Consider the following 23,359-nt stretch of genomic DNA (forward strand, 5'->3'; position numbering starts at 1 on the left):
GTGCGTGACATGGGTGGTAAAATGGCGTCCATACATTAGCCAAAGCTACGCGCTCGAGCTGAGTGACACCGGTTTGCGCGCACTTCAAAATGCATAAAAAAATGATTGGGCGGAAAAATGGCTGAGTTGTCACCACTCAAGCAAAAGCGCGCGTGTGTATGAAGGCACTCTACTTGAGAGCTACGGGCCTATAGGAGGTATTCACTGGACGCCAAGTTTGAGGGCGATGTTTAGAGCGCATGCTCGGAACGACCTCACATTGATAGCCTGCTAAGACCGGCAACCTTGATGGTGCTAAATGCACGCTCCAAAAGGACTGCGGAAGCTTGCCGTCAGCACGCGCTCAGCAGCAGCGCACACGGATATGGCCGCCAGTGAATACTCCCTATACTTGCGACGCGTCTCTCTCGTGGCACAAGTAAGGGTGTCTCGAGCCCGAACAGCTGCGGCACTGATGCGAGTACGTGCCCCGAACATGTGGGTCCTCGGATTTTTGGGTGCAGCTTCCGAGGGACGTCAAACTCACTATACCAAGAGCTTAGAAGAGACGGCGACGATTAATTATGCATGCAAATGAAATCGCCGCTTCGACGATCCCGATTCCGTTCGAATTCGACAGAGGCCTCGCCGACGCTGACTATGCATGACGGGGTCGGGAGGTTTCGGCCCGCCTTAAGTCAACGCCTACCGCAGGTAACTCAAAGACTCGGCTCTCCGCCGTAACACCCAGTGTCCGTTGAAAACGGGCGCCCCTGGGTGACAACCACGTTGAATTGAAATGCGGTCATCCAATCAACGGATCTGGTTAACGAAACGCGCAGTGACGTTTAGGTGAGTGAGCTGGACAGCGCTGACTTTGCATGGCATCCCGACTGTGGCCCAATGCGTGCCCGCACGTGATACATGCGCGTGGAGTTGGCTTTAGCAGGTTTGCAAGGCTGTGCAAGTGCTTGCGTCTCGCGAACACTCGAACAACAGGAGTCTATTTTATATTTAGCTGGCGCATCTGTAGACCCCTTTTAATGCAAAGTGTCGGAAGGAGGCGCTATTGGCAGTTTATTTACATCCCCGTGAACTTCTAGTCAGAGGAGCGGGCAGACAATCCCCACCGAAGCACCGCTTCTTGTAACCGTCGTGAAATATTTTATGACCCCCTTATTCAGGTGGTTAGCTAAAGAAACGGTTAAGAAAATACTTGCAAAACTTTCCTTTTTTTTTTAAAGCGCAGTTTTTAGGCGCCGTTTTCGGCCTGAGCGGCGTCGCCGTCGGCGTAAACGCGCGCGTTGCATTATGGGATGTTTCCCCGCTAAAGTTAACGGGGAAACCCGCTGAAAGTTAGCGGGGCGTACCGGATGTGGGGGGAAACCGTATTCCCTTGCGGACGGCTCTCCCTTGCCCTTCTCGGGTGATTTGCCAAAGGCACACCTCTCGGGATCATGACTTGGACGCGTCTACCCCTCCGGGGAGCCAACCTACACCCGACCCACACCGGGCGCGTCCTTTCCCGCAGGCTATATAAGACGGCCCTAATCCAACAGGAGGGACTCTCGCTGGGGGAGGCTCTGCTTGATGGAGCCTTCCTTTATTTTACTCATACTCCCCCTCCGTAATACTGTCAATAGCGGCAGCGTGGACTCCGACTGGCCATCCAGTCAAAAGAGACAACGCCGTCATCTCCAACATTGTTGGCCCTCGGGCAAACGTGTGGCGTTATCGTCAATAAACACGTCATTATCCAGACCGAAGGAACCTGCTGTGTTTCTAAGTGGTACCCCCAAAGGGTAAACCGATAAGGTTTACCCACTGTTCTTTCAGTCAAAGCCAATCAAAGGTCGACGTCGTTCTGATGTCACCGGAACTCTAATAAAGAACAAGTCTTCACCAAGAAAATTGTAAACGTAGAAATATGTTTGAACAGCAGCAGAGGCTTTAGTACACGACGTTTCGGGAAGAGACTTCCCTTCTTCAAGCGTGCAGGAAATACAGTTGCAAAGCGTTTTTAGAGAGACAAAGGAGAGAAAGTTTCAGGGGCGAAGCTCCTTAGGGTCTGGCCTTGTCCGTCCGGCGTCCGTGCTCACATCGATCTTGCTGGTGCTTGTGCTCGTGAGATCACGTGTCCACGTGCTCACGTGCTCGTGTAGGGCAAAAAAAAAGATGAAAAAATAAATGTTTGTGCTATCGGCAGGATTCGAACCTGTGCCCCAATGGATTTCTAGTCCATCGCCTTAACCACTCGGCCACGACTGCGGTACGAGTAGGGGGCTCTGAGATGTGGTAGTAACTCAAGAGCTGGGGATGTCATGGATGAAACGTTGCATGTAGCCGCTCAACGTCTATACAGGAGAGAGCGCTGCGGTCAAATGTGTATATAATCGCGTTAAACTTAGCATGCATTGGCTCAACGTTTATAGACGAGAGGGCGCTGCGATCAAATGCTCAAATGCGTATATAACCACGTTCCATACCACACATTCTCTTTCTGACATGGATGAAAACGAACGAAAGGCTCGGCATGCTGCGGCTCAGCGTCAACGTAGACAAGCACCACCAGAGCTTCGCCCCAATCAACATCATTCACGACTTAAAGATGCGGTTTTTTTTTTTTTTGCTTTTTTTAATGTTCTTTTTCGCCTTTGATCTCTCTAAAAGGTTTTGCAACTGTATTTGTTGCACACTTGAAAAAGGCAAGTCTCTTCTTGAGGCGTCGTGTAATAAAGCCTCTACTGCTGTTCAAACATGTTTCTACGTTCACCGCAACTCCTGCGAAAGGAGGAGATGACTTGCTCGCCGTACAGTCTGCTCTGCCGTTACACCGTTGCAGTGGCGCATGCTGTCGGCACAACGCACGCGCGGACGCTTCACCTTACGCGAATCTAGTTTCTGCGCTAGCGCAGTGCCCGCTCCTGGCGTGGGCAAACGCGAGCTCGTTTGAAGAGAGCACGTTGAACTTTGACCATTACAGAATTGGGCTCCTGGACCGTGCCTTTTAAAGCGTCCGCGTTTTGCACGCTTCCCGAAGTGACGCGCACGCGCGTGCTGGGCCAATGAGATCGCCCACTGGCCTCTGGATTTGTAAACGTTGGGGAGGTGTACAGGGACAGAAATTGAGAGAGAGAGAGAAAACAAAAAGAGAAGATGAGACCGTGCGGGGGAACTTCAGAACACCGACCTCCGGTTGGAATGATTATAGTGATTAGACGCAAAGCTAGCTGCCCTTTTACCGGTAAGAAAACTTATGGGTAAATATTGTCGCGAGTGTATCCGACTTTGTAGCACGTTTTCCTTTGACTCGGACAGCGAGGGTTGATTTTCCAGAAGCAATCACTATTTTAATGTTCTGTTATGTATTCGAGAATAACTCCTTTATTTAATAAATTTTAAGAAAAAAAGCTCGCGAAGTTTAAAAATAGCGGCAGCTGCCAGAAAACCAAGCTCGCCCCCCAACTGAAAAGAAGCACTCGTTAAATCTTGGTTACGCTGTCGAAATGATTGGTTATAAGTATTTTGAGCAGTTAAGCAGGCGCTTCTAAAAATTGTTGAGGCTCCGTCATGAGGGTCTCAAAGTTGCCTTTTTATTAATACATTTTCGTGAAAAAGTTAAAATTAATAAACAATTACACAGATATACCTGTATTACAACACATATTGTATCATATGTGTTCATAGCTTGTGTCTAACAACACACAAGCGTGTGTTGTTACATACAAGCTATTAGGATAGCTTAGATTTAGGATACCTCGTATGAAAGCTCGTCTCTTACAGCGCCGTTCTTTTTTCGTTTTTCATTCTTTTGTTTTTTTTTAAGTGTGCTTGTTTTTACTAAGGATGCCGCGAACTTTTTTCGAATCGAAGTTTCGATGATCGAATCAAGCGGTTCGAAAGGTTCGAAAGATTTCGATTTTTCGAATTGTTTATATCGTAAAATTCGACGGAGGTCAAATTTTCGACCTTGTTAAGCTAAGAAGTTCGACGCTTTTCGAACCGTCGAACTTATTACGCTAAAAATTCGATCTTTTTCGAACTTTCGAACTTATACACCAACTCATGTTTACAAACAAACCGCAGCGCCCCTAGCGGACGCCACCGGCGCCGCGCATGCGCGATGAGGGTGTGGGCAAGAAGCTCACCGTCGCCCATAAACAAACCATTGGAACGCGATGTTGTCGGCGTCGGTGTAAGTCCCCCTGCCCTTTTTCACGTTCGAATTGTTGATCCTACGTCTTCCTGGCGATGTCTGACTACTTGAGCGGCGTCAGCGAAATTACCGAGGCTCGTTACACCGAAAAACTTCGCGTGAATAATGTGACATGTGGCGATTCATTCCGCGTGAACGCCGCATTATGTACGCTGAAGCCTGATTCGCATGATGAGATTTCCCTCGCAATTTTCAGTCGCAACGTCGCTCGGGCTGCAAAAGCCTGAACCGTAGCTGAAATGGTCGACGTCGATGCTGAAAATAGCAAGCAGGATCGGACCAAGTGAATTAGGCCTAACAAATCGGTGATTGTTACTGGTAACATTGATCAACATCTTTTTTGTATCTACTGTTTTATCGAGCTTGCTTACCAACCTTCAAATTTAAGTCATTTGAGGCCTGGACTTCTTATCGCAAGCACCGGGCCAACAACTGTTCTACGGGCCGGCGTCGTTTAAGAGAGCAGACGACACGCAGAAACATTTGAAAGAGCAGACGACAGTTGAAAGATCAGGCGGCCGTTTAAACTTGAAGGCGCACTAGACATAGTCCGCATGTGGTCCGCACAACTTGACGGTTTTCTGGCGTCCATGTTGGAACAAAGCAAATAGATCTGACGACCATAAGTATCCGTGAATTCAACCCAAAGTACTTCCCGCCCAAGCAATTGTTGTCCGACGGCGTCTGCTTTCCCCTTTTCACGGCACATATCCAGATTCTCAGACGAACCGAGCACGTGAAAGCTGACCTTCAAACCTTTCTCGACACTTTTGGTACGGCCCCAGTCGCGGAGTTTTGACGAGAAGGCAGGTTTTTGTCTGATTCCTTTCAAAACAACACAGGAATACACGTCTGGCATGGGGACTTCTGCCCACAGCCCCAGACCGGAAGTGCGACCGACGCGCCACCACCGCGCCGTGACGTAACAGAGATGAGTTCGTGTATTGCGCTGCAAGGTTCGATGCTTATCGAACTTTCGAACTTGACTGACCAAAAAATTCGATGAATTTCGAAATATCGAACTTATTTATCAAGAGGATTCGAAAAGTTTCGACCTTTCGAATCCTGAAAAGTCAGAAGTTCGACGAACTTCGACCTTTTAGGGTAAAAGTTCGACGTTCATCGAACTTCGAAAGACCGGCGGACGGTTTCATTTGATTTCATGTAATGGGGTACATTCGTAATTTTTTTTCTCGAACTTTTACGCGCGGTGCTGCGTTCCTTACGAAAGACAATGCCATTTATTTCAATGTTCTGGCATGCTTAGGTTTAAAGAAATAAATCCCCGAAGGGGCGAGGACGGACGACGGGTTTTTGACGATTATCGTTTGTGCCAGATTTGAAGCACGCTGCAGCCGGAGCTATTTAGGGTAGATATGTTATACTTTTTTAAGAACGATCTATGTATAGCCTAGGTAAGTGCCGTCTTCAGATGTGATTATTGTTATTCAACGTGAGTTTCGAAGAAATATCCAAACATGTATCTGCATGCAATTATGACCTAAACTTGATATTTATTTTCGTCTAAGTTGTTTGAGGTATCGCATTTAAATTAACACCACAGACAGTACATATCATTGCCATCTGCAGAATACAAAATAATATATTTATTGTTTTTTCACGTTAAGGAATAAATTAACTCATGGCAGAAGATTTCTAGTAGTGTTCAAGTTCAGCACGTCATTAAAAGAAAACTTTTTTTCTTTTTTTTTTTTCGCTTCACGTTTCTGGGACGTGTTTCTTTTAGCCTGTACACATTTTGGTAAAAGAAACTTGTTTCGAAGTTCTGAACCTCTGAATATGCAAGAATAGAACACTTCCGACGAATTTTTGATAGTTTTTTTTTTTTTCTCCTGCTTTTTATTCCCGCATTTATTTATTTTTTTTTTTTTTTTTTTTCTTTTGTTACTATCGGCACAGGTGTTTAGGTCGAAAAGACAGCTTTGAACTTCCGAACCACTAAGCATGTGACGAGCAGTGCCTTCTGACAACGAGTTTCTAACAATGACCATCTACGCAACCTTTTATGCAGTGAAGAGCGACAGTAGCTATACATATGCATAAATAATTTCAGATTAAAATAAGCACCGGACCGGATTACTACCAGCGTGCAAGGGGTGGCGAGCTAGTTTGCCAGGTCGCTTCAAGGTTTTTCTGAGCCTCAACCTCCTGCTCGCGCCTGGCCGTTTCGAACTGGATGAGTCTCGTAAAACAGTGTGTTCGTGCAATCACTACTGCGTGATGCAAATTAAAGACCCCCCCCCCCCCGGGGCTGGCGGTCACAATTCTGCACGGGCAAATATTCCAGCACGTCCGGGACACTCGTCGTCTCATTTAATTGCCTGACCAACTTCGCAGAATCTAGATATCACACCTTAACTTTTCTAAACTTGATTTTGTGAAAACAAGTGAGTCGTGAAAACGTTATTTGGAACTGAAACTGTAGAAAAACTTGAAAATCGGACTTCGAACTTTGAAATCTTGGATTAGAAAGAAATTCAAAATCTTCAAACTTTTTTTTTTTTTTTTTTTTTGAATTTGGCGTTAAAAGGGAATCGAAACCTTCGACCTTTTCGAACTTTATGCAAAAAGAAATTCGAAATCTTCTATTTTTTCGAACTTCATGTCTATAAAAATTCGAAGCGTTCGAAGTTTTCGAATTGTTTTTACAAATAATTTCGAAATCTTCGAATTTATCGAACCTGAAGGAAAAAAATATTCGAAATATTCGATTTCGAAATTTTAGAAACCGTGAAAGCTTCGAAATTTTCGAATTCGAAACTCCGCTGTGGTCAAAAGTTGCGAATTTTTCGAAATCGAACCTCGGTCGGTACGAAAATATCGAAATTTTTCGAAATCGAACCTCAGTTCGCTTCGCAAATATCGAAACCTTTCGAAATCGAACCTAGGGTGGTTCGCGACATCCCTAGTTTTTACAGGTCTCGACGCAAACGTGTAGCTTTGGCTGGTACCAACTTAACTATATTAGCTCAGTTGAGCAAATCCCGCGGAGGGGTTAGCCCCCCCCCCCCCCACCCCCCTCTCCCTCTTCAATCCGCCTCCCGTCGTTTAAAACGCCATCTAGAGTTTCGTTTCAAAACTGTGTATTCCAAAGAATACGATAAAGCGCCATCTAGAAACAGTGCTTCAAAACATGTGTATTCCGTAGAAATCGCTGCAGTTACCATAGCAGCCGTTCCCAACATGCTAGCGCGTTGAACGACGGAAGGCGGTTCTGTGGACAGTTCTGTAACTAGGCTAATTTAGTGACCTTGGCTATAGCAGCGACGTTTTGGCACGATCTTACAATCCAATGTTTATTTATTTATTTACTTACTTCCGAATCCGCCTGCGGCACTCGCTTCCACAAAAGACAGACTCACCCCGACACAGACATACATAGAAAGGTGTTCATTACAAATAGTGAGCAGAAATCGGGGACACACCTTGGTGAGGCTATATCCAAGAGATAGCCGCGACGTTTCGTCTTGGGCGGGTGCGCATTCCTACTTGAGGGTGGTTCACACATTTGCGTCGGCTGTTTTCGCAGCAACCAAAACGACAGCGACGACCGGAATACCGGGGCAACCATGACTCGTGATCGCTTCACAAAGCTATATACATTTTCCGCAGATATGTACAGATTACTAAAAATAAAAACACTAAATACTGTTGCTCGTTACTCACTCATAAAGTAACTAACTACGTTACTTAGTACTGCAATTCAGAAAGGAAAGCGTTATGTCAGCTTGAAAGCAACGCGTTATTTTCTCGTCACTCTAAATATGTCGTCTTTATTAAGCAAAGATCGCAAGCGGCCATCGCTTCCAATATGTTTCGTGGTTAATAATGTCTTGCTTTTCAACGCTTTCATTCGGGGATTACTGTGACTCTACTGATATACCTCGTGCGCATCATTTTGTGGTCTATCTATAGCGTTTATAGTCGTGCAAATTAAAAGCGCGAGCTGGGGTGAGAACTAGTTTGGGTACTTGTGTCGTACACGTTCCCCTCAGGGTCCGTTTGGAACGAAAGTAGGTTACTTATTCCTTCTCTTAAAAAGTAACTAGGTCATTACTTTCTTACCAAAAAAGTAACTAGAAAGTACAGGGGGCAGCCGTAAGGACCAGCACATTCGTCACGCCTTGCAAAATTATAATTCTAATCGTATATACCTTAAACTTCGCACGCGAATGCCGTTTTGCAGAACGATTATGTCCATTTAATTATTTTAGAATTTTCTATGTCCTATATTGGACGGTCGCCTTCTGCCCAGTGATTTGCGAGCTTGCCCCCAGGTGGCCCTCGTTCATATATTTCGCAAAAATTATTACTTATCGCGATTATCCTGCTCATCACCAGCCTCTCTATTAGGCGTCCTCAGCGTTTTTGCGTTCAGCATGCCACCTGGCAGCGAGTTCGCAAACCAGTGAGCAGACAACGAACAGGCCGGAAGAGGACAGAAAATACACGGCCACCGTTTCCGCGTTATTTCGACTACTTGAATACGAAAGTTTGTTCGTTTGAATACGAAAGGACGTTCGGGCGTGCCAAGTTTCAGGTATGTGCGTTTGGAATTCGAATTTTCCAGGGCGTACCAAATGTGCTGGTGGCCGCACCCCGTACAAGTCTGCTTTTTTGTTGCTTTGGCCATCACTTGCCCCGGTGACTTTGTCGTTGCTGTCACTTCTGTTGTTGTGAACGCAACCAACGCGAGTGTATGGACCAGGCTATATCGTCGTTCTTCTCGTTGTTGTTTCTGTTGTAATAAAAAAAAAAGAGAACGACAGTACAGGACAAAATGTTGGGGGGGGGGGGGGGGGGGGGGGGCGGGGCGGGGGAGGAAGAAAGAGAGACAAGATGAAAAAAAACATAGGAAGTTAAGTTTCAGTGGAGGAGGATAAAACTGTAGAGAAGGCTGTGCACATTGCTCCCTATGCAGGCTTGCCTCCAACGCTGCGCATGCCTTTGGTCCGGATGACCGGAACCGAGAGACGCAAGTTTCGCCAACGACTTTCTTGCCGCCGCAGACTAGGCTGCATTCCTACTTTGCATGGCTCTTCAGTGCTTTGGGAGCTGTAACGGTTTCCCACATTCCGCAATCTGCAATGACTCTCTTCACTAAGCAAGATACCAATGAGGCTTCAAAGCTATTCCCGTGTTTGCAGTTGGGACAAAGTGTGCGTGTGTGTAGACGTTCAGCTGTTTTTTTCTTTTTTTTTCACGATTCTTGGTTGGTCGTTTGGGGAGGAAAAAAAGCGAAGTGAAAACAAATAAAAAAACACCCGAGACACACTCTCCTTGCACCTGTACTCCACCGTGTGACCGTTCGTTCGACCGTATACACTTCCCGTTCCCAATTACATCTTCGCATCAGGGAGGGGATAATACGCACTGATAACGTACAAACCGTGTTGGCGGTAATGCGTTAGGTTTTTCGATAAGGTAGTAATGTACTTTGCATTACTTTTTAAAACAACAACGTATAATGTATTTACGTTACCTATTTTGGTAACGGGTAACCTATAGTTGCGTTACTCATTACCTTTTCTTTCCAAAACTTTAAAAACAAATTGCGCCTCAATTGTTTAATGTCTTTAGGCGTCAAGTTAGACGAATTCGAACAATCATCCCACGTATACCTTCAATATTGTTTCTTGAAATATGACTCTTACGGATACTTGTGGCGTTATAACAGTATAACGTTATAATGTTTAAATAATAAGTAACGCAAAAGGAACGTCTGTTACTTTTTTTTAGCAGTAACGGTATCGGCAACGCGATACTTTTATGTTTATGTAACTTAGGTCGATAAGTGTTCCTTTTTTTTCTTTTAAGTCACAATTAATGTATTTTGTCCTTTTTTGTTTCGGTAACGCCCACAACACTGCGTACAAACTGACTCTCTCAGGGCTTAGTCTCATCGGCACAACAAATACCAATTTCAGTACGCGGACAAAAAAGTTCGCGAGACGTCAGTAATTTGCCGCAGTGCGCTTGTTTACGAAGAGAACCTTCCTTGGCCGGTTCGCGAAACTCGAACGTCAAACAAAGGATGCTAATAACGTATATTTGAGATGTCTGCGAGCAATGCTCGTTGTTTGTCGGGCCCTCATAGAGTGGTGCAGCTGGAGGTAAGTACCGACAACGATTGATGGAGCGTCTCGCACTCTCATTAAAGCAAAGGCCGGCGACTTGTTTACCGGACATACTCGGTGTGTTGGTGCTCTTTCCTTTTTTTTTTAATTGGCTGGAATTTGTTTTTTTTTAATGAGTAATTTGATTGTTATATTCTATTATCGAAGATCGACGGAAATAAGGAATTGCCAAATATTAAAATTATCGTTTACACGACCCAGAGCTCGGCATTCTGGTACGTCTCCGCGTGCTCGCCTCATCCTTTTCCTTAGTTTCTCGGCGCATACGCGGGTAGGCTTTCGAACGTCAAGGTAAAGAAACACGAGCTCTAGAACGAGGTCGATTAAAGTCTGGAATACCGCCTTGAACTCTCGGTCTTTAAAAGAGCGGATTACGAGGAGCCCGTCCTTTGTCCAGTGAGTGGAAATATATGGGTCAGAAAGGGCTTACAAACTAATGGCGCGCATGTGTGACACGATTCTTGCTTATCAGAATGGGAGAACTATTTGGGGCAAGTTGACCGTAAAGGCTGGTTCACACACTTGCAACTGCTTGCGACCAGACATGTACAAGTTACCCGAAAAAAAGTAACTAAATACCGTTACGTGTTGCTCGTTCAAAAAGTGACTAACTACGTTACTTGTTACGGATTCTCAAAAGAAACACGTTACTTTACCTCAAAAGTAGCGAGTTACTTTGACGACCAAATACACAACTGCTTTTGTGTGATGGTGTATTGTTTGCATTTAAGTAATCGTTGCATTTAAGCAGTAGCTGCCTCTCGAAATTTTCACCAGTTATATACGTATCCCCACTTTATTTAGAATACATCTTCGGCGACGCTCAAGAGTCGTTCTACTGACGCGCTCAAAGGAACGGCAGTGTCGTGCTTCGGGAAGAGCTGGTGAATCTGGGATTCCCCCCTCTCTTTTGTTCTCTCTGCTTCTAAAAGTTCCAAGTTGACAATGTGTTCTGTACCCTTCCGGCGTTGGCAACCTCCAGGTTTACATTCGCTCTGTACACGATTCTAGAAGGTTCAACAAAGAAACCTTCTTGTGTTCTCTGGGTAAAGGACATTCCCAGCTGTAGAGTTCGACTGACGTGTTCAGCGATAAACGTTGCTTTACTGTCATGCTGTTTAGTTCTCTCTTTTGGGGGGTTGCCCATCTTTCTTTGATCGCAATAGACGCATACTCAGGCTAGAATTAAAACCAGGCTGTTTAAACGTTGTTGGACACGTTACTCCTCTAAAGTAACGAAATACCGTTACTGCCTAGTTGGCCTTAAAAGTAACTAACTACGTTACTTGTTCCTTTCTCTAAAAAAAAGTAGCTAAATACGTTACTGGTGACCGAAAAAAGTGACTAGGTAGAAGTAACTCCTTACTACTAGAGCCTTACGTACATGTTTGCTTGCGACCGTGTGCCTTAAGGCCCGTTTACACACTTGCAACCGAGTAGGACGGAGAGAGGCAAGACCTGTTTTTAAGCCTCTTGAACGGCGTAGGACCGGATGCGTTGCCGCGGAGCTTGTCGTCGCAAGAGTTTTAAAAACCTGTCTTGTCTCAGTTGGTCCTACTCCGTTGCAAGTGTGTGCACGGGCCTTTAAAACATTTTACAATCCCTTACGACGGGAGAACACACTGTCGCGCCTATCGGGCAGCCGTGGAACACGAGGCAATTACGTATTATTCCTAGTTATTTTCGCGCAACGTCCTTTTCTTTCTTTTTTTTTTTTTTGCTCTAAAAGTTTTTGATTATGTTATAAACGATCATTTCTTATATTTAGTATACGTACATTTGAACTCGCAAGCACCGCCAAACCTTCGCTCTAGTGAAATGCAATTTCAGGGTCGCATCATATAGGTGGCGCCAGCGTGCCAGTGTCTTCTTTCGTCATAAGAAATCGCAATAACTCGGTCCCAACCAAAGCCAAGTGTGTGGACGGGCCTTATAATTAACGGGTCTCTTCGCACATCGAAGACGTGTTATGAAGAGGCAAAAAAAAAAAAGGCAAGAAGCATGAAAGGCCTAGCTTTGCATGGTGCAACCGCCATAGTCCGACCGCGTCATCATGGTGAATCATGTTCTTCGTGGGTTTGTTGTTACCGTCTAAAGCAACCACATATACGAAAAAAAAAAAAAAGCCCACAGAATCCCGGCGCCTTCACCGTGCCTGATTGGTACAGTCGGTGGTAGAAAGCACACAAAGACAACGAAATTTCGTGACGATGTCACTTTAAAGGCCGACGACCATGACTCGTGAATCTGCACGGCAGAACATCCTCCTCACCACGAGGGAGGCGGAAACAGGCAACGCTGGACAGGGTACAAGGCGAGAGAGGAGGAAGTGAGGGAAAAGTGGATAGCGCGAACTGGTCGTCGGTCGTTTTAAGGCTCTGTCATATACTCGGAACGTTGAGCGTAGCGAATTCAGCAGCGTATAGCGCGGAACGTGCCCCTTTCATTGACCGGCGAGCGGGAGCTCTATGTCTGCAACCAATCAGCATTGCCCTGCGCACGCCGCGTTCGCTACGCTCGACGTCGGAGTATATTTGCACAGCAGAGCCTTTAGCAGCTGCTCGATTGACTCCGTCAGATGGTAAAGTCGGCCGCTGTCGGTCTTGGAGTGAAACGGAGAAGCGGAAGTTGGTCCGCTTCCAATTGCACAGGGGTGGCGCTAGTGCCAGAAAGACGCCGAGCTGTGATTGGCTCAATTGGAAGGATAGTGGGTAGACCTCGAGGCAGCTGGCGTTGAGGTCCACCCCACTATCCTTCCGATCGGAACCAATCATAACTCGGCGTCTTTCTGACGTCACCGCTACTCCTGTGCAAGAAGCAGACGAACTTGCGCCACGCTTAGTATGCAGGACCAGAGACTTGCAGCGTCTCGACCCCTCCCCGTATCCTTCGCAGTGTTTCAAGCTAGAGTAAATAGGATCTCTATTTACGACGCAGTGACGCCGCTTAAGTGGCAGCGTAAGGTTAACGTCTCAGGTGACAAAAGGGGTTCGACATTTTGTTGGTCGGGAGGCAAGCCAAGCGCAAAGCATGATACGGAAATGAACTTAAAACGGGCTGGTAACGATGATTTGAGAAAAAAAAAAGAACAAGAAAGAATGAAACATGTAGGAACGAAGACAATCAGTACAGTTCTTTCAACCTGAAAGAATTGTACTGTATGTCTTCGTCCCTACATCCTTCATTATGCCGTGTTTTGCAAAACACTGTGTCCCGAAGCACTGAGCTGTGACTTGTTCTCGTTCCCATAGTGATGACCATTTTCTACAACCAAACCTGCTTCGTATAATTGCAGACCTCAGCATATGCCTGTTTCTCTCGACGAGGGGGCGCTAGTGCGCCCGCCAGACGGGACCATCTAATGCTTGCATCGAACATAAGGCGCCCCTGCAGCGTTCGCTCAAACGAGCCACGGTCATTTACAAGCGTGCATCATGCATCTGTTCAAGTGCGGTAATAGAACACCAGAAAGAACAAAACAAGCGTGAATGAACAAAAGGAAAATGCAATTCGCGCTGTCTTATCAAAACTATGAAAATGCTTTTCTTAGCTTTTTCAATTTTTTTTTTTTTTTTTTTTTTTTTTTTGCCAATGAAATTTTGTTAGTTTAGCATCCGCGAGCCACGTGAAAAGCGAAATGACGCACACTCGAAAGGCGACGGAGAAATATTCGCTTTTGCTCGCCAGAGGCCCTGACCAAACTCGAGAGCTACAGGCTACCGTTGAACACAAAGAGAGTAGCTAATTTTCTTGATGGCCGAGCAGTAGAGACACGATGGCAATGAGGTCATCACGAGTAGTTCCTAGGAGTGGTGTTCGAATCGAGTAGCGCTGCGTCATTCGTAATCATAACCCGTCGCAGTGCCGGGGAAACCCACAGCATACGTTTTGCGCTGTTGAAGCTCATGCGTTCAAGTATAGGCACACCCCTATACTTCGTTTTCCATTAGCTCCGAGCGCAGTCAAGGCTAATGCGGTCAATGAAGCAGCGACAAGAATGAAGCATCACGGCATCTGTCATCTTTCTGTGCGCGCTATCAATCATAAAAAACAGTGATTGCACCGTGGCCTTGCATTTCTAGTATGTGCATGTGGTCTAGTCTTCAGTATACGTTCGGCCGTACACTCCAAGAAAAAAAGAAAAAAAAAAAGAAGCAGAAAAAAGGAAGCAACGGCGCGTTTTCCTCTCTGCTACTGACGCGCCCCCAAGCGGACATGAGATGAAGGGAGGAACGATTTTCTTCTCATTCTCCAGGCAGACGGGAGAAGAATCCTCCCGCCTCATGTTCTTTCGGTTTCGTTTTCGAGCACGTCGCGCGCGTTGTTTAAAGGGATTGCCCGGCAAAATTTTGTCTTTCAGAAAACAAATAAATTATATTGTCATTGCTTTTAGAAAAATTATCCGCGAAATATCAAAATTTTCAATCCTCCGCCGCACAAGTAATTCAATCTTAAACAGAGCCCAACTGCTCGGAGTGCACCTCCAAAGCGCACAGCGTTTTCGTTGGCGACGGTGGAAGCAGCTCTTGATTGCTGTCTCAGTAAAATAACTTTGTTCTAAGAAAGACAAGATTTACGGTATTAAAGAAGCGCAATTCTTCGACGATGATCTTTGGGCGCACCATCAACCATGTTGATCAAAACCGGAAATAAGTCAACGCACACGACTTTGACGTTACCATGCCTGGTGTGACGTCACGATACGACCAGCCATGCATCCTTGCAAAATTTGGCGTGAAGTTTCGTAACGATGTTTATTAGTGATTTAACGAATATTGGGGCGTCTTTTAATGAAATAAATATCACATATCAAGATATTTAGGCGCTCTCTACGGGACCAGCGCAAAAACTTAGTAACTTCCGGGTGTCAACGAAAAATCCCTTTAATAAACGTTGTGGTGTTGACTGAGCTTCAGCGACAGCGAAAGCCACCTGCAATTCCGTCTTCGAGTCCAAACGTGCAGAACACGTCGGTTACATTGATGTTTCAGCACTTATTTTTTGAAACGAGCAAACGAAGCCGTTAGATATAGCGAAGTTCCGGAGCAGTGCCAGCAGCGCTACGTATTCACTGGGCTAAGACGGCCGTCTTCGGGTTCCGGAACCATCCGAAACCACGTGACGACGTTGACGACGTTATGGAAATCACGGAAACTGCGTCCAGGACAGGCAGGGCTTGCTGCCGGGTGCCGGCATGTCTTCTGTGCTGCGTTTGGCTCTGTTCCCTGATGCCGAGTGACAACCGACAATCAACCTGGTTTTGTGTTTCTGCGTGTCACCAACATAGCAGCAACATCGCAACATCACGATGGCGGTGTTGTGTGTTATGGACGAAGACTGGAATTGTCGCCTATGTGACCGGTTGTTCGCGTATCAGTGGTGTGACTGCAAGCTGAGATGTCGTAAACTGTCGGGCATTGATGCCGCTGGGCAGGCCAGGATCGGAGCTGGAGGGGGCGGATGTCGCAGGTTGACATTCTTATTTACATTAAAGAGTTGAAAACCGCTTGAGTAATCACGGTGCAACTGATCGACCTGCGGATAGTCATGCTGGAACGGTGACCTGAACCGCAGCTCCTATCGTACAATGGCCAATGTGTCTGTAGTCAGCGATGTCTTGTTTTCCCCTCCACGAGGGCGCTTGCGCTCTAGGGGAAGGATTGAACTCTTGAAATATAACGGAAAGTACGTATATTTCGTTTGGAATTTAAGTATGATGTAAAATCGGCAAAAAAAATCCTTTATTTTTATGTTTAAATACACGACGGTTCCTAGAGAAACCGCCCTCTTAGTTTCGCACTGGGATAAAAGCTAGAAGTTTTCGAGGTCACTCCGCGGCGTAGCTCAGTACAGTAAGCGGTTCTGTATTTGAGAGAAAACAACTTAAATCGTCTCTATTTGTCCTCTAGGATCACAAATATCGAGATTGTTTCCTTTTTTTAAATTTGGGGCACGGAAACTGTAGAAATTAATTTTCAAAGTACCACTGAAGCCCTTCCTTCCCGGGGCGTGACGTACGTTACATTAGGAGTTTTCGGAATCTCCGCACTCGCGCATCTTCAGCACACGCAATCTTGCTATTTTCAGAACGGTCAAAAAGATACGTCACGACTGGTGTCAGTCCGGGGGAATATACCTGGCAAGCTTGCAATTGCACGTGCTGCCCACATGAGCGAGACACGCTTGACGGCCGAAAGATCCTAGTACGACGTCACTACTGGTCGGAGGTTTTTCGTGTTTTCTCGCGTCTAGTTACATCTTCGGGGGAAACGTACGTGATATTCAGATCCACGAGATTAAAAAGACATCAGAATTCACCACTAACTCGTTTTTATCAATAAAGTGTTCCAGCTTCCCTTTAACACTTGCCGCAAGTTGCGGCATTCACTCCATTCATGTTTGTCGAAAAACGATTTCTCCCCCTGTGAAGCATCGCTTTCAGCTGAGTGAATACCTTGTCTACAGAGATTAATTCATGACGACAATTGCAGGCGCACGGGAACAGCACAAATACAAAAACAAATAGTACTATGGTAGAAAAGCTGGCGTTCTTCGCGCCATTCTACGACGTGCTGTGCGGGGAAGCAAACACTTGGCTTGGAACCGCGGTGGAGCGGCTTGTTTTATGGCCTTTTAAATAATTAAGGCATGAACGTTTACTTTTTACTACGAGATACATCCCCTTGGCCGTTCAATAAAACTTCGAAAGTATGAGATTACTGCAAAAAACCATAACGCTGGGAATATTATTTATTGCTGAGATGCTCGTCAAGAAAAGCCCTACCTTCAGAACGACGAGTATAAGAGGCATAAGCCCAGAGCTCGGAAGTAGTAATCGCGGTATTGTGCTGTTGTATTCGTGTTCGTATGTGTTGTGTATGTGTGCGCTCGGTGTACATGTCCATGATGTTTGTGATACGCAAAATGTGTGTACATGTGTGTATAATAGGTGCCCGAAGCGCAATAGTGGCCTGAGCAAGTAAAAATGTTTTTGTTACCCATGAATTTGTGGTACATAGCGCCACCTAGCCTAGCTACTTACAGTTACTCGGCTTGACCCTGCCATCTGGTGGCGAGCGATGTAATCTTCTCTCACGCCTCGCGATATTTTTTGGTTACCGAGCAACCATGAGCGATGTAGGTTGCTGCATATTTGCTCTTTTAAGAGCGGCTTTTGGTTTCGCCACAGGTTTACCGCTCCTCCGTGATTTCAGGTGCTGAAGAAGGATTTGTGGCTCGAGGAAAAGCAAAGCGTGAAGTGCGCGAAGTTACTCTGTATCGGTCGTCCCCGTTTAAAATCGCACTGGTGACGACGAGAGGACTGGGCGACTGCTTTCGAAACGGAAATTTCTTTACGTGCGGGGGAAGCTGGCTTCGGAAATTAATACAGTTCGCGGAAGGCTCGTGTTACGCTTTTATTTGTTGTTCCTCTCGCCCCGTATAATAGACTTAGCGTCCCCGTTAAGCCTTATTGAGCTCGATTTGCTCGATTCCGGGTTGCCATAATGAGATGCAGACGACGGAAGAACTTTGTTCCCCACTTTCAGGAACGAAAGTTTCTCTTTTTCAGGAGGAACTTAAGTTACAAGTGCGTTCTTTCCTTTAGGGAAGACTATATAGCCCCTTTTTTCTACGAATGTATGGTGCAACGTAGTATAGTGACTCCTCTTTTAGCTCTCAGGGGCTAACCACTATACACCAACCAAGACGATGTTTACAAAGAATCCCGCGTTTGCCCACACCAGGTGTGGGCACTGGGCGGGCGCAGAAACCAGACTCGCGTGCGATAATGCTTTTGCGCATGCGCAGTGCCGACAGAGTGGCGTGACGTCATATAGTTGAGTTGGTTTATGGGAGGGAGTCAATAAAGTGTCCATGACGTGTGCGTTGTGTCCATCGTGCGCCCTTGCATGCAGACATGGCCGGCAGCGTGGTGCGGTTCGACCCGAAGGGCGACGGCCTGGCGCCGTACCGCATCTACAACTACCAGCGGCAGGCGAACAGCTCCCGGTACGAGTACCGGGCGGTGGGCCGCTGGCTGGACGAGCTCGAGCTGAACGTGGACGAGGTGCGCTGGAGCCGCGCCAGCCGGCTGCTGCCGGTGTCCATCTGCAGCCCGCAGTGCGGCGTCGGCGAGATGAAGATTGTGCAGGCCGGGGACACGTGCTGCTGGATCTGCAGCCGCTGCGAGCCCTGGCAGTACGTGGTGGACGAGTTCACGTGCGCCGATTGCGGGGACGGCCGCTGGCCCTACCCGCACAAGCAGAGCTGCTACAACCTGACGCTGCAGTACATGCGCTTCGACTCGCTGTTCGCCGTCGTTCCGATGGTGATCGCCTGCCTGGGCATCGTGCTCACGCTGGCCGTGGTGGCCGTGTTCGTGGTGAACAACGAGACGCCGATCGTGAAGGCGTCCGGCCGCGAGCTCAGCTACCTGCTCCTGTTTGGCATCCTCATCTGCTACCTCATGACCTTCGTGCTGCTGCTCAAGCCCACGCCGGCCTCGTGCGCCTCGCAGCGCTTCGGCGTCGGTCTGGGCTTCTCCATCATCTACAGCGCGCTCTTCACCAAGACCAACCGCATCTCGAGGATCTTCGAGAGCGCTCGGCGCTCCGCGAGGCGGCCCTCCTTCATCAGTCCCAAGTCGCAGGTGGTCATCTCCATGATGCTCATCTCGGTCCAATTCGTGGCCAGCGTGGTCTGGTTCGTGGTGGAGCCGCCCAGCGTGCGCCGCGAGCATCCGGACGGCAAGCGGGACCAGGTCATCCTCAAGTGCAGGATCAAGGACTCGAGCTTCCTCGTGTCGCTCGTCTACAACATGACCCTCATCTGCATCTGCACCGTGTATGCAATCAAGACGCGCAAGATCCCCGAGAACTTCAACGAATCAAAGTTTATCGGCTTCACCATGTACACCACGTGCATCATCTGGCTCGCCTTTGTGCCTATCTACTTCGGCACGGGGAACTCCTTCCAGGTAAGCGGTGCAAAAAAGTGCGCGTTACCCCTGCCCTTCCGCGCCAAAACACTGGTTGAGCGGCAGCCACACTGCCCAGACATCGTACAAGAGACACGGTGTTTCTCTGCAGTCATGGCGACAGAATTATCTGTGAACGCACGTCAATCATGTTCGAAGCAAACATGAAGGAAACATGCTTCGAACATGAGTTCAGACAATTTTTGTATGTCCAGTGGGAACAAGGAAGGCCTCAGACAGGCTCTGCAGACTGTCTCTTGTATAATGTATTAGCTGTGTGGCCACGGCTTTACGCGCACTTCCTCTATCACTGGACTAGCACGACAGGAGGTACGTTCTCTTTCGCCGCTTATTCTCTGTGCAATTTAATTTCTCCTCGTTTTATTCTCGCTCGAAATAGACGGAAGACAATCGACCGCTTGGGCTGTGTGCTGGTAACTTTCGGCTTCTCGTCAACAGGAAGGAATGCCGCCGAAAGTGCGGGTTCATTTAACTCGACCAGACGCGTGCACCAAACCTCGGGCCAGTGGGAACAAGGAAGGCCTCAGACAGGCTCTGCAGACTGTCTCTTGTATAATGTATTAGCTGTGTGGCCACGGCTTTACGCGCACTTCCTCTATCACTGGACTAGCACGACAGGAGGTACGTTCTCTTTCGCCGCTTATTCTCTGTGCAATTTAATTTCTCCTCGTTTTATTCTCGCTCGAAATAGACGGAAGACAATCGACCGCTTGGGCTGTGTGCTGGTAACTTTCGGCTTCTCGTCAACAGGAAGGAATGCCGCCGAAAGTGCGGGTTCATTTAACTCGACCAGACGCGTGCACCAAACCCACCAAACCTCGGGCACGAAGGCAATGAGGCGCGTAGCACGCTTCACCGCGGCGTCTCATTTCCGTTTGGTTTCGCGAAGGCCTAATTTGCGGAACGACATCGCGCACCCTCGCCGGAATTCTGGAATGTGGCGAAAGTGCCTGGCGACGCGCTCGTGCTGTTTTAAACGACAGGCACTTTTATCCTGGTGGCGCTTTCCCCCACCGAGTCGGTTGACTCTCGCCAATGCTCGGCCGTCAACTAAGTCGCGAGATCGAACACTTTACCAGCTGTGTGCCGGCTTGCTGATTGATGTTGGTGTCTCCTCCGGCGGATAAAATAGCCGCAAGTTGGATTTTCAAGTCACGTGACTGGCTGCGTAGGGAGCAGACGTAATAAGCAGGCTTATCTGTCGTTTTCTTTAATACTCGCTCAACACGACATTGCCTAGAAATCACTTCACACACCGCTCTAAAATTACACAAATGCGATTCCTCTTCACCTTTTTTTTTTTTTTTTCTGCGCGCAAAATTGAATTTTGACAATAGAAGCCAGGACAGACTTAGGCAGCCGTTTGCCTGAAACGCTAGGTAGGCACTTTTAGTTTCTTGTCCCCACAGCTAGAGTCGGTCATATGACTTCGAAATCCCTATTACGGCTATTTTAACCGCCGTGATATAGCCGGATCCACCGGCAAACCGGCCCTGGTTGCGTTGAATGGACTCCGTACCGGCATGATTTCGAACGATCACAACTGGACGTTGAAAGTTTCCGCACGCTATTCATCCTAGACTGGCGGATCAGCTCATCTACAATGGTCCAGCAAAGCCACCCTTTTTACGGGATTCGCTTAAAGAAGCACTAAAACGATACATAGAAGTTTACTTGTAATAAAAAATTACACCAGCAGAATAACGTTGAAACAGACGCTTTATGTCCTAAACTTTATATAAATAAAACGGGGCCATTTTTTTTTTTCTTCTCTGAAAGTTTGCATCCTGCTCGACACAGGTAAATTAAGATCAGCGAGTAAAAAAAACTCGGGCTTGGGCATGTGTCCTAGCGCGCTAATTTGTACTGGAGTAAGGGGCAAGAAAGAGAAGCGATAAAAAGCATAATGAATGGTTATGACGGTAGACAGAAATCAATAATGGGGTGATGCTACAAGTCACTTCCACATATTTTTAAACACTTCAAGGCTCGATGTTAATTCGGTACTGGTATGGCAGATAACATCTAGTGTTTTGTACCTGTTCCAGCTACCAATCCTCTTGGAGATTGAAAATTACTATAATAGCTTTTCAGAAAATCTGACTGTCGTCCCAAGTCATAGGTATAGGATGTTTACAGGTAAGTTGGATTGACCTTTTTACGTCACAGCTAATACATGCAATAAACCTCCATTGCCGCCGATTGCACGAATCTAAGAGAGAAACAAGGAGAGCCGACAATTGCTTGTTTGTGTTAACGGTAGCCGCGTTCTATTTACCTGCACTGGTGCAGAAAGGTGTAGGGCGATGTACTTCCGGTCGTATCTCGATACACATACCGGAAGTGCGCTTCTCTGTACCGGTGCAGGAAAGGCAGGTAAATCGAACGCAGCAAGTGTTGTTCATCACCAGGCTCTAACAACGTCGCTCTCGGCAATGCCAATCAAGCCGTGTGGTCTGTGGTTGGAACTGGAGCAGCAATTTCGCGCCATAATGCGTGGTCGGTTAACCTGCCCTGAAATCGTTTTGTTTGTTTCTTTCTTTTGCGACAAACTAGTGTATTTCAAATAGAGGGACTTAATGTAACTAATTTCCAGTATTTAAGTTTTGAAATCTGTTATGATGTGAGTAAGTAAATACTTTTCAAGTTACAATAGAACTTGAGCAACTGTAACTTGAACTCCTTATTGATTTTATTGAGTTTCTTGCGACCTGTTGAATTACGGTGACTCCGAAACCTTTGATGATTTCCAGCGTACGTAGAACTTTTGTTCACACTATAATTTAATCTCACTTGTAAGCCCTGCCCAGTGTTTGAGGCAAATATGGTTTGCATTATTTTAGGTGGTCTGCCCTTCCCTAGTTTGAACTTAATTCCAGGTACCTTCTTCTTCTTGTTTCTCCTCGTTAATGATGCAAGTTGGCTGTTTGCATGGCTATGCTAATTAAATTGAAAAATGCAAAGGTTCAATCATTTTATCGATAAATAGTATGGCCTCTTTCAACTTCATGTAATTTTAATTGGCCCTGAGTTGACTGGTTAAAGATTACAAAAACAAACTTAATGTTTTCGTTAGACGTTTATTTTTCTCATAACAACATTCAATTTTCCAATTCACACACCCCATGTACGTATTATAGCGTTGCTCAAGGACAGAGCACACATTCTATGCAAACACGCTTTCCCCATGAACATGCACGAGGAAGAGCTGCTTATTTTAAATTTTAAATTTAACGTTAAGTACTGTGTTATCGTAATACCATTACCGTCACCGCCACGCCGGAACCAGGCTGGTTCCGGCGTGGCGGCGAAGAAAATGATTTAGCTCATTCCCATTTCATACCGTGCTGCCAAAAAAAAAATGAAAAAGAAAAAGGGATGGGTAATGGTGCTGCGGGGATAAAGGAAAGCAACATGAGCGGCGGAAAGAATGAGAACAGAACAAAACATTTTTGTTTTGTGTTTTTTCCAGTTTTGTCTTGTTCTTGTTCTTTCTGCCGTTCATGATGTTTTCTTTATCTCTTTAACTTTACCAGCACGCTCTAATTTGTCAAGTCAGTGGTGTTGCGGTTCGCTGGCAATACATTCCTGCTCCGATTCCGGTATTCTCGTAATGGCAAAGTTACGTTAACGCTCTGGTACCGCGTTCAATTAGAGACCTGTCGTAGATTCTACACTGTGGATTGCAGGCCTCGCTAGCGCGTGCTCGATCCATACAGAAAGTGAACGGTACGAGCTCCCGCCAGCACCACTATGCTCTTGCGTACGTCCACTGAAAGTCTCTATTGGGAATAAGGAGTTTTAGTAGACCGCGTTTCCCCCTCCGCTAACCCTCCGCTGCGAAGAAACCGCCACTGCGCCTGCGTGCCGATGGCCTTGGCTGTAGAGTTCCGGGTAGTGGAGGGGCTTAGCGGAGGGGAAAACACGGTCTACTAAAACTCGCTATTGCTTCGGTGCTTACGTACCGCTAACACTGGAACTGGAACGTTATGGAGTTAACGAACATAT

General features: G+C 46.7%; 1 protein-coding gene across 1 annotated transcript in view; it reads left to right on the forward strand.

The window, feature by feature from the left end:
• The window catches only part of LOC8034476 (metabotropic glutamate receptor), a 97,263-nt gene that overhangs the window by 38,078 nt on the left and 35,826 nt on the right, over window positions 1-23,359 (forward strand). Inside the window, exon 3 of the mRNA XM_029979631.4 lies at window positions 18,270-19,330. Within this exon, the coding sequence (XP_029835491.1) occupies window positions 18,270-19,330 (1,061 nt within the window). The remainder of the gene's footprint in view (window positions 1-18,269; window positions 19,331-23,359) is intronic.

Source organism: Ixodes scapularis, unplaced genomic scaffold (assembly GCF_016920785.2).
Source record: "Ixodes scapularis isolate PalLabHiFi unplaced genomic scaffold, ASM1692078v2 PGA_scaffold2__306_contigs__length_199485367, whole genome shotgun sequence".
NCBI classification, from domain to species: Eukaryota; Metazoa; Arthropoda; class Arachnida; order Ixodida; family Ixodidae; genus Ixodes; species Ixodes scapularis.